This window comes from Pipistrellus kuhlii, unplaced genomic scaffold (assembly GCF_014108245.1).
Source record: "Pipistrellus kuhlii isolate mPipKuh1 unplaced genomic scaffold, mPipKuh1.p scaffold_m20_p_6, whole genome shotgun sequence".
Lineage (NCBI taxonomy): Eukaryota > Metazoa > Chordata > Mammalia > Chiroptera > Vespertilionidae > Pipistrellus > Pipistrellus kuhlii.
In genome coordinates, this window is record NW_023425562.1 from 22,704,744 (window position 1) to 22,716,881 (window position 12,138).

Genomic DNA, 12,138 nt, shown 5'->3' on the forward strand with positions numbered 1-12,138 from the left:
CCATCTTTGACCACAGGGGGGTGGCCATCTTGTGTGTTGGAATGATGGTCAATTTGCATATTACTCTTTTATTAGATAGGATTATTATTATTATTATTATTATTATTATTATTATTAGGGCAAGATTTCTCTGCAAACACACAAGGTTGGTATTTATTTGCAAGCCTGCTTTAATAGACTCAGCTGTCCCTACTAGCTGTCCAAGGCCAGTCCCCAAACCTCCACTGCCAGGATGGCCATTTTTTGAAAGCTGAGGCTATCCCTCCAGCAGTGTCCTGAGTTCCTAAGCCTCCAGCACTCTTCATAGCAAGAGCTGCGACCCTAATGGTGCTGGAAACTCCCACCACTGCGTTCCAGAAGTGCAGCCACTCCTTTCTGTCCCTGTGAACAGCGTGCGGAGCCAGGAGACATAATGTAAGAATAGCTCCTCCCCCACCCATCTGCCCTTCAGAGTAACCCAGGTCTCCCTGCAGACTAGCTCACCAGCCACCCGGGGAACAGGTGCACAAGAACCAACCCATTCGACAAACAGACTCCTGGGACCTCAGAGCAACAGTGGCCTGGAGCCGTCATCCAGCTGGAAAACCCAACTAAGAACCACACACCCTAGTCCGGGGCTCAATCTGCCTGAGGAAGGGCCCCTTCTAACTGTGCAAAGGTATAGAGGCTGGCCGCCAGCAGACTTGCTTTGGGATGTGTCCATGTGGATGGTAGTACAGACCCAAATAGGGGCCTAGGGTAAATGCCGGAGCATCTTAAACTTCTTTGCTGATCTGATATCTGCAATTTTGCAGAAGTTTTTGGGAACCCATATGTGTGGGTGCTTCCAGAATTTCTGTGTGAGAGAGGCTTAGGAGTGGCAATCTGATATTGGAAATAGGTGCAGGCGTTGAGGACACTTCCCTTGAAGCTGCATATGCACAGCCAGCATATTTTGGTCAAAGCACCAGACTTTGGAGAAGTTAACGGTGTTTAAGAGTACCCAGATTGTCTTGAAGCTGTGTTTACCTAGCAAATCCACTCTGTTTGTTCTAAATGTATATCACAGATCAATAAAAACAGCAATGTTCTATAAGGACGCTTTTGTTCACATTGTGCATTGGATTGAGAAACATGTCAGTTATTAACTCCAAAAGTGTAATACTGATAAGTGTCTATAATTTATTAAGTATGCCAAACATGTCAAACTCACGGCCCATGGGCCATATGCAGCCCACAATGAATATTTTTTTGGCCCAGCAAATATAATGGTAAGAAACATTTTAATAAAACTTAATTTTTACAATATCCTGTTATATATAATTATTAATAACAAACTACACCGTTTACTACAATCCTGAGGCACTCATTTCCCTTACATGCCTTACGCACAGGCGCACCATTTCTTCCCACTTATCCTAGCAGCGAACATTTAGCAGCCGATGGCCACGTCATTAGTCTTGGACCGACTTGTTTGGTGTGCGCAACAGGAAATATTTGGCTTTCGGAGAACAAGAAAAATAGGTTTATTTGCATGACGCTTATTAATTTGTATAGTTATTCAGTGTCTGGTACGTTCATGTTCAAGCAACAAGAGTTGGAGAGGTTGTGGGGGAAAAGGGAACCCTCATTCACTGTTACTGGGGATGTAGACTGGAACAACCACTATGGAAAGCAGTCTGACAATTCCTCAAAAAAATTAAGAAGAGAGCTACCACATGATCTAGCAATCCCTCTCGTGGCTATATACCCGAAAAACTTGAAAACATGTATTCACAAAGATACATGCACCACTGTGTTCATTGCAGCATTATTCACGGTGACCAAGACATGGAAACAACCTAAGTGTCCTGCGATAGAGGACTGGAAAAAGGAGATGTGGTATATTTCACAAAGGAATACTACTCGGCCATAAGAAAGGCTGAAAGGCTACCATTTGCAACGAGATGGGTGGACCTTGAGAATATGACGCTAGGGAAGTAAGTCGCTCAGAAAAAGCTAAGAACTGTAGGATTTTGCTCATAGGTGGGATAGAAAACTGAAACGCGTGAACACAAACGGCAGTATGGTGGTTGCCAGAGGGAAGGAGGGGTAAAGGGGACCCTCATATATGGTGACAAGAGAAGATTTATTTGACTTTGGGTGGTGGGCACACAGTACAAGAAACAGATCTTATAACATAGAAACCCACATCTGAAACCTATATGGTCCTATTAACCAGTGTCACCCCAATAAATTTAATTTTAAAAGGAAGAGAAAAAGGAAGTACAGACCTTGCATTCTTTAATATATATTAAATATATATTAAATATATATTAAATAATATATATATAAATAATATATATTAAATATATATATTTAATGACTTTTTACAGGGAGGAAGGGAGAGAGATAGTTAGAAACATCGATGCCAGAGTCATCGATCAACTGCCTCTTGCACGCCCCCTACTGGAGATGTGCCTACAACCAAGGTACATGCCCTTAACGGGAATCAAATCCGGGACCCTTCAGTCCGCAGGCTAATGCTCTATCCACTGAGCCAAACGGGTTTCGGCCAGATCTTGCATTCTTGGCCTTGTATAGGCTGTGTGACCTTGGGCAAGTCGCTTAACCTTGCTGAGCTTCCATTTGCTCGCGCGTTCCATAGCCATGCTAACAGCAGCTGCCTCCCAGGCTATAGGACAACACCTGGGAAGCTCTTAGCATGGTGCCTGGCACATAGTAAGAATCAAGCACTCCGTAAGACATCTTGGTCACCCAGCTACCACCCGGCAGGGGCTAAAGGCATTTCTGTTTGCCGTGCATTCTGGGCTTCACAGGGAAGCAGATTCAATGCACAGCTAATGACGTTTTAAGCCTCACCCCTCCTTCCCAAACCTCATACTCAATTGTGCAGGTGTAATCTGTATGCTTTTTCTTAAATAGAGCCCATCCAATACTACACACTTCAGACCTCATAACACCTGGATCTGCCTCTGGGTTTGCAGATCTTGTTAGAGGGCAAAGTAGAGAGAGAGAAGCTTCCAGAGCCCTCTGCTGAGGAGAGAAACCCTGTGCGTTTCATCTCTGCTTCCCTGGAGCTTCATCTAAGACATAGCAGACACTTCCTCCCTCCACCCTCTCATCTCAGTTCCTAAACCGGCAAGGGGACCGCCCCCTTTTACAGGCAGGAACAGTGTGAGCCAATGAAGAAAGGAAGTTGGCCCAAGATCCTGAGGCCAGCAAGTGGCCTAGGATGGAATGCTTTTTGAAAAAGTGACCTAAATCCTTTCCAGCATTTATTGTTTTTCTTTTCCATGTCAAGAAGCCCCAACCGGGATTGCAACTGCCACCTTTCGGTGTACAGAACAACACTCCAACTAACCGAGCCGCCCGGCCAGGGTGCAAACTGCTTTTCACGAGTAGAAAAAGTACACTCCAAACAGCAATAACAAGTATAGTGTAGTATGGAAATGGGGCCACATGCTAACCCTGACCAGCTCCGGGGAGGCCTGCATGGAGGCTTACACATGCAGACTGAATGTAACCACAGAAGGTGGTCCGAACACAAACATTCTAGCTGCAGGTGAGTCACAGCTGGAAGCCAAGTCCTGGGCATGCAGCTTCCTTGGCTAAGGTCACGATTACCTCAAGTGAACCTGACTGCCGCCTCTGTGCATATCTGTGCCTTTGGAACGTGTAATCTCCCCGCTTTTCCAGACCCCTCAGGGCCTAATTTCCCACCAGACCACAGAACCCTCCTGTTATCTTATTTTCCAAATGCCTTCTCTGTGCTGTCAATGTTAACTGTTACCTGTCCCATAGCCACCCGTTGGAAGAATGTGTCTCTCCATCTCTGTCCAATCTCAGAGACTTTCCCTCTTTGCTCTCTCCCCCCCTCCCCAATCTACCAGCAAGTGAATTCCACGTAACCCGCTCACGTCTCCTCCTTTGGTTCCCATCTACAAAACAAACGGTAAGAAAACCTTTCTCAATCTGTTGAGATTCTGCTTCCCGGCAATTGTTGTCAGTTTGGCTCAAATAGACTCATAAAAATCCTCTATGGAATACTACACAATCAAAAACAAAGAGAGGAAAATCATACCTTTTGCCACCGCATGGTCAGACCTGGAGATTTGCTATGCTACGTGGAATAAGCTGGTCAGGGAAAGAAAAACGCCACACCACCGCCCTTGTATCTGAAATCCAGTGAACAAAATAAACCGAAGAACAACATAGAAACATAGGTCCATGGGACAGACTAGCAGCTGTGGTAGAGGAGCGGGGTGGGGGAACTGAATGAAAAAGTGTGAACGGATTAGTTAAAAAACATACAGTATATGCGTAACACATAGACACAGACAGCAGTGTGGCAACAGCCAGAAGGAAAGAGGGGTAGGGACCAGATGGAGGTGAACAAAGAGGGTAAGCAATGGGGATGGAAAGAGACTCTGCTTGGGGTGATGGGCGTGTGATGTTTTATTGTGCAGATGTTTTATTGAATTGTACGCTTGAACCCTGTATGGTTTTGCAAGCCGAGGTCACCCCAATACATTCAATTAAAAAGTTCCCTGCAGGCCTGTGCGTTTCTTACATGGACAGAAGTCAACGCGCACACCAGAAGCATCATGGCTTATTACCAAGCGTCATGTTCTGTCCGTAATGGTGTGTACTGCACTTTGATGGGGCTTGGCAGAGCAGTCGGCTCATCGACTCCGGCATCTCCACAAATGCGTGTGGACCGGCACAGATTTATGATCACTTCATAAGTCACATACATAATCGCTGGGTTGGACACCTGAAACTAGTATCCTATTGTATGTCTACTGTAATTAAAGAAAATGAAACATTTAAATTTAATAAAGGATTCAATGAGAGGAAACACGTAAGGCAAAACTTAGCGCCGCTGCGCCTTGCTCCTAGTCCGTGTTTGTTAAACGTGGCTGGTGTTTTGTTCCATCAGGAGGGCTCCATGTCCCTTGGGCAGTGGGGATTTTTGCAGCTCCATTGTAATCTCACGGGACCGCCATCGCATGTGTGTGTTGTTATGCGTATGACTGCGTTGCCTCATTTAAAATAGTCACTGCAGCCGAAACCGGTTTGGCTCAGGACTAAGAGTCCCAGGTTCGATTCCGGTCAAGGGCATGTACCTTGGGTGTGGGCACATCCCCAGTCGTGGGTGTACAGGAGGCAGCTGATCGATGTTTCTAACTCTCTGTCCCTCTCTCTTCCTCTTTGTAAAAAAAAAAAAAAAAAAAAAATCAATAAAAAAATATTTTTTAGAAATAGTCCCTGCAACCCTATGGATCAGCGGATCATTTCCCCCAGAGGTGTTCGAGCTGGAGAGGGGAACAGACTTGCCCCAGGGTCACACAGCTGGGCGTTAAGCGCTCATTGTCATTGCCAGCTGAGATGTGTGACAGCACCACCCTGTGGTTAGCGCTCCACGCGGAGAAGTCGTTCCCTAGACGTGAGAAGATGCAGAAAGCTGGTGGGGAAGGGGGAAGGAGTTAGGGGCGCTCACAGCAGCAGGAGAGCTAGAGGGACTTCTGTCTAGCCTAGAACCTCAGCTCCCGGCGGCGTCTGAGCTTCAGAAGGGGGGTCCTGCGGGTGGCGCTGACCGGGAGGCGGGTCGGCAGGCGGTCGGTGGTCGGTCGGAGGGGCATTACCTGGGGCGGGAGGGCGAACACCACGGGCAGCAGCAGCAGCGGCACGAGCAGCAGCACCAGCAGGCGCCGGCTGCACCACACCTTCTTGGCCAGCACTGCCAGCACCGCCATCCCTGCGACCGCTGGGCGGGAGCCGGCCAGCCCGGACTGCAGGCTCTGGCCCCGCGGCCGCTTAAAGGCCGGGGGAGGGCCCAGGGAGGGGACTCCGCCTTCTCTGGGCACTCCCGCCCCCACCCCCGCCGCGGGCTGGAGGAAAGGGGCCGGGATATTAGGAAAAGTCGGACAATAACGAAGCCACCGGCCTCCAGCCCTGCAGGCAGCTCGGCCTCGGGTGTAAGGCCGGCCTTCCAGCTCTGTGGCCCGATTCCTGTGGGAACCGTGCGACAATGACAGTGTGAGGACTCAGGTTCTCATCTGGGTCAGCAGGGTTCCCATCCAGGTGCTGCCACGTGCTAGCTGCCTGGGCTGGAGCACCGGCCTCTGAGCCTCAGGGTACCCCTCTAGCTGGCGGGGGTGACGGTAAGAACCGCACCCCCAGACAAGAGGTCTGTGGGGCGGTGTAGCTGAGACAATGTTCAGCAGGGCTTTAGCACAGTGCCTGGCACAGAGCAAGCCCTGGGTGCGAACTATTGGGTATTGTTTTTCTGATTTCCCCCAGGTGGATGGCGCTTGGAGGAGGCCTTGCCTCCCTTGGATAAACGGGGGAGGGTCCAGAGAGGGGAGCGCCATTGCGGGGTGCGTGGTACTGGCATCCTTCCTTGTTTAAGAAGCTGTGCTCCGCTGTTTCCCACAGAGAGGGTACCACTGTCCATTGCCATCAGTGGCCCCATTTCTCTGTGCCCTTGTCGGTGTGTGATGGGTGGTGACACTCGTTTTAGTTCAGCCTTTCTGATAAGGGTGCATTGTGGTTTTAATCCGCATTTTCCTAATGGCTATTTCACATCTTTCTGTGACATTCTTTGCCACCTGCATAGCTTCACTGGTGAATTATCTCTTCTTGTTGTTTGCCCGTTTGCCCGTGTTCTAACCCAGCGGTCAGCAAACTCGTTAGACAACAGAGCCAAATAGCAACAGTACTACGATTGAAATTTCTTTTGAGAGCCACATTTTTTAAACGTAAACTATATAGGTAGGGACATTGCTATTAACTTAATTAGGGTACGTGGTATTTTGTGGGAGAGCCACACTCAAGGGGCCAAAGAGTTGCATGTAGCTCGAGAGCCGAGGTTTGCTGACCACTGTTCTAACTGAACCAGTTGTTTTCTGCTGCTGCAGTTTGAGAGTACTTATGTATTCTAGACAGCAGTCCTTGACCAGAGATGAGTTTGCAAAGATTTTCTCCCAATCTTATCATCCTTAATAGCCTTTCACAGAGGAAACATTTGTGATTTTGGTGGAATCAAATTTATTTGTATTGGAGTTTTTTGTTTTTTGTTTTTGTTTTGTTTTTGAGAGGTTGAGGGAGGATCATCTTTTGGAATCAAACTCTTTGCATAGCCCTGGATCCCGAAGATTTTCTCACTTCTTTTTTTCTAGACGTTTGATAATTCGTAATTTTGTTTAAATTGAAGTTCTTATGTTCATTTTTTACTTGAGGAGTGAGACTTAGGCTGAGGGTTTGTTTTTATTCTTCATTTTCTATTTTTCCTGTCATGGACCAATTGCTGCAGCATCATTTGTTCTACAAGTTTTTTTTTTCACTCCGTTGATTTACTGTAGTACTTTCGTCAAAAATCAGTCAGGCATATGTGCTAGGTCCGTTTCTGGATTCTCTATTTTGTTCCATTGACCTAACCAAGACCACATCGTCTTCCTGACTGCAAGATAGCATCTTTACATTGGGGAGGCTGACTCCTCCCATTTATTCTTTCTTGAAAAATCATTTAAGAAAAAGCAACAGGAGAAAATGTAGGTGGGGCCGCTCTTTCTCACTGAGAAACGTTCCAGAGATAGAAGCAAGCCAAGACGTTAAAATACCTATCAGAGCGCCAGGCAGCCACAGAGCCCTGTGATGGTCAGGGAACCGCTCACAGCAACGAAGAGCCACAAGCTGACCAAAGCTGAAGCACTTCAGCTGCTGAATCACAGTGGAGACCTGGCTGAGGGTGGGAGAGATGAAGAACGGCTCGCAGAGGAGCTGATGGAAGACGCCTCCACACGGTCACAAGCCTCTGCCTGCAGGGCCCGAGGCTGAGCCCAGGAACACCATGGACTCTGACAGTGGGTGAAGAGGGCCCCACTTAGACAGCACCGCTGGCCAAGCCCCTCAAAAATTAAAAGGCCAACAGCTGTTTCTCAGACATAGAGGATTGTTTGCTTAGTCTCCCCTCTGTCCCAACGGACCTGATGTCATGGTTAGTTGGGTAAATCATCAAAATAAGCCTTCCTCCAAGGTAAGCTGAAGAGGAATACTTTGCATCCAGGAGAAGAAACATGGTGAAGACAGGCTGAGGTTGTCAGGGCCGAGAGCTAAAGAAAGGAGGGCAGCCCAGCTGGCATGGCTCAGGGGTTGAGCTTCCGACCTATGAACAGGAGATTATGGTTTAATTCCCGGTCAAGGCACGGGGTTGTGGGGCTCGATCCCCAGTGTGGGGCCGTGCAGGAGGCAGCGGGTCAATGATTCTCATCATTGATTTTCTATCTCCCCCTCACTTCCTCCCTGAAATCAATAAAAGGATATTTTAGGAAGGAAGGAAGGAAGGAAGGAAGGAAGGAAGGAAGGAAGGAAGGAAGGAAGGAAAGAAAGAAAGAAAGAAAGAAAGAAAGAAAGAAAGAAAGAAAGAAGAAAAAAAAGGAAGGAAGGAAAGAAGGAAGAAAGAAAGGAAGGAAGGAAGAAGAAAGGAAGGAAAGAAGGGAAGGAAGGAAGGAAGGAAGGAAGGAAGGAAGGAAGGAAGGAAGGAAGGAAGGAAGGAAGGAAGGAAAGAAGAAAGAAAGAAAGAAAGAAAGAAAGAAAGAAAGAAAGAAAGAAAGAAAGAAAGAAAGGAAGGAAGGAAGAAAGAAAGAAGGAAAGAAAGAAAGAAGAAAGGAAGGAAGGAAAGAAGGAAGAAAGAAAGGAAGGCAGAGTTATAGAGGACAATGATGGGGAACCCTTTGTGGGGAAAGTATTTCTTCTGTGGTTTTTGCCACAGTTGTGGGGAAGTCTTTTATACACAGCTAGAACAATACCTGTGTTGCCTTTGATGGGCTGTCCTTCTAATTAGCTCCTTCTGCTTCCCCAGGGACTTGATAAGTAGGGGGTGCAGAGTGCTGTTGGGATGAGAACCGAGTTAGCAGAATCCAGTTAGACGGTTTATCCCTCCCAGAACAGCTCTAGGTTAAAGCAAGCCACTAAACTTGGCTCACCTTAGGGGAATCTTTCTCTGGAGAACAGCAGAGATAAGGAAAGAACAGGTCGGCCAGCTCTTGCTCTTCATCGGGTCTAAAGGACCTTGGCCTCTATGGCCCCGGCTTTGTTTATGGGCCCACTAGTCTTCAGTGTTCCGGCTCAGCCCATTCCCACTAAGAGGGCACTTCAAAGGGAATGACTGGCAACAGAAATGTGGGGTTCGTTGCCTTTCTGACTGCCCTGGGCGGGTGCCTCCTGTTGAGACCAGGTGAGCTTCATTTGCCCAATGGGCAAATTATCTGCACCTTTAAAAAGGGCACAATTATTTACCCCCTTTTCATAGACTATGTAAAAAATAGAGGTTAATTAATAAAAATTTGCATTTATTCACTATTGCAAGGCTGTTTTTTTTAATTTAAAATATTAAGATAATTATTATTGGAAGATTTTGTTGATATTCAAGCACTGGAGAGTCTAATAGCTCCAGATATGTGGTTGCCTTTGGTTCTAGGAATATTGAAAAAAAAAAATCTAATTTTCCACATTCATTCTTCTCCCTATTTGGGAAAGAAAATGCCCATAGACATTAATTTTCCAAATTGACATTCATTTTGTTGTAAGATTACATATTTTCAGTGCTGCTGTTAATTGGATTACTTCCCACTCCCTGTAATTTTCAGGTTTTTATTTTCTCTACCTCTCCCCTTTCCAAGTTGTAACTGTGTCAGTCTTAACCTTCTCATCTAAAGATCAAAGGAGATCGGATTACAGGTGACATTGAATGCACAGGACATTTATTTTTAAATCTTTCCTGAGTATTGGGACTTTTACCAAGGACTGTTTTTGTTAGTCAGGGCATACCTATGTATTATTTAATCTTAATCATGAGTGTGTTAGATTCTTTTGTTTGATAGATTTAGGGCTTAATCCACTTAATAACAAATAGTTTCAGGTGAAAAAAAGTATTTCAGCTATTGTAGTTCCTTTGAATTTTCATGTAAATTTTTATTTAAAAAAATAAATATTTTATTTATTTATTTATTTATTTATTTATTTATTTATTTATTTATTTTTTACAGAGAGTAAGGGAGAAGGATAGAGTTTGAAACATCAATGAGAGAGAAACATCAATCAGTTGTCTCCTACACACCCCTTCCTGGGGATGTGCCCTCAAACAAGGTACATGCCCTTGACCGGAATCGTACCCTTCAGTCCACAGACTGACGCTCTATCCACTGAGCCAAACTGGTTAGGCCATGTAAATCTTTAGAATAATTTGTTTGTATCTACAAAAATTCTTGTTGGGATTTTGGTGATAGGAATTACATGAAGCTTGTATGTCAATATGGAGAGAATTTACATCTTTACTATGTTGGCTCATCTAGTCCATGAGCATGGTATGTTTCTCAATTTATTTAGATCTTCTTTGATTTCCTTGATCAGCATTTTGCAGTTTTAGCCTAAAATTCCTATACACATTTTGTTAGATTTACATGTGTTACATTTTTGAGCAATATAACTAGTATTCTGCTTTTTCAGTGTCTATATGCTCACTGCTAGTATACAGAAATAAAATTGAATTTTGTATGTTTATCTTGCAACCCTGCTCAATCCTATATAATAAAAGCCTAATGTGCAAATTGTCCCCTTTGGAGTTCGACCACTTGCTATGATGCATGCTGACCAGCAGGGGGCGGCACAGAACATGGCAGGCCTTTGCTGACCCATCACCCTGCAGACTACAACCAGCAGCTGTGGCTGAGGGAGCCAGGCAGGGGGACCAGCCCTGAATGATCACCCCATAGGCGGGATGGTAGAGCAGGTGAGGGGGCGACACCAGGCCAAGGCGGGCTTCCAGACGAGGCTGCGAGGCTAGGGGCATGAGCAGGGGCCCCATCCTGGCAGGCCACCCCGAGGGACCCCATCTGTGCATGCATTCGTGCACCAGTCCTCTAGTTCAGTGTTTCCCAACCTTCTCTCATGATGAGAATCACCTGGTGGAGTTGTTAAAACACAGATTCCTGAATCCCAACTAAGAAGTGCTAAACTAGAATTTTTGAGAACATATAGGTAAAATTGCATACCTAACTTAGTGCTCTGTATATAAAATCTGTCTTAGAGCACTAGTTAAGTATACAATTTTACCTATATGTTCCCAAAAATTCTAGTTTAGCACTTCTTAGTTGGGATTCAGGAATCTGTGTTTTAACAACTCCACCAGGTGATTCTCATCATGAGAGAAGGTTGGGAAACACTGCTCTAGTTTACTTATAAATTCTAAGAGGTTTGTTTTGTTAAATCCTTGGGACTTCCTACACAGTCATGTTGTCTACAATAAAGATAGTTTTCTTGCTTCCTTTCTGTATGCCCTTTATTTTCTTCTCTTGCCGACTGCACTTGCTAGAACCTCAGTCACTATGGTTGAATAAGGGTGTGAGAAGGGACATTCTTGTATGGTTCACACACAAGGAGTTCAAATTGTTTCTGGCTACATTCCCAGTGCCTGGAACAGAGCCTGCGACAGAGTAAGGGTTCAAGAAATATGAGGTTCACAATCTTAGGAAGCATTCGGTCTCTCGCCATTCAGTATAACACTAGCTGTGTTTGGTAAACACTCCTTACGACAGTTATTCTAGTGGATATGCTTTTCATTTAAAAGATCCCTTGGGCTGAGATGATATGGTTGAAACCAGAGCAGTTGTGGCAGGCATGGTGAGAAATTATTCAATTCTTGATATGTGTTGGCAACAGAGTTGGCAGGTCTTACTGATAGTCTGATGAGGCCTGTGGAGAAAGAAGCTATTGCCAGGATCTAGTGGAATATTTCTCATGGTGTGAGAAGTACACCAGTGAAGAAATACATGTTATTTTATGTTGTACTACATGGCATTTAAACAATAACACTGAGTCCCATAAAACTAGTCCCTGTGCCAATTTCCTTTAACTCTTTGTTGCACCACGGAGAGAGTCTCAGTTGGGTGGTAATATCCCTATACCCCTCAGCACTTGATCAGCTCTCTTTGTAACAGCCAGGGAAGGCTTTAGAGCCAGAGATGTTGGACAACATTGGATAGTAGTGATTAATTTTTATTTTATTTACTAGGGTCCTGGTGCACGAAATTCGTGCACTGGGGGATAGGGGGCGTCCCTCAGCCCAACCAGCCCCCAATTGCATACTGGGAGCCC

The 12,138-nt window shown here is 45.6% G+C and overlaps 1 protein-coding gene across 2 annotated transcripts in view; it reads right to left on the bottom strand.

Moving 5' to 3' along the window:
• The window catches only part of SLC13A3 (solute carrier family 13 member 3), a 49,215-nt gene extending 43,418 nt beyond the window's left edge, over nt 1-5,797 (bottom strand). The window contains exon 1 of one of the 2 annotated variants that reach the window (XM_045574358.1): nt 5,628-5,797. In XM_045574358.1, the coding sequence (XP_045430314.1) occupies nt 5,628-5,738 (111 nt within the window). In that variant the 5' untranslated portion in view covers nt 5,739-5,797. The remainder of the gene's footprint in view (nt 1-5,627) is intronic. The other variant, XM_036418185.2, reaches the window with a different exon arrangement.
• Between the last annotated feature and the right edge of the window lie 6,341 nt (nt 5,798-12,138).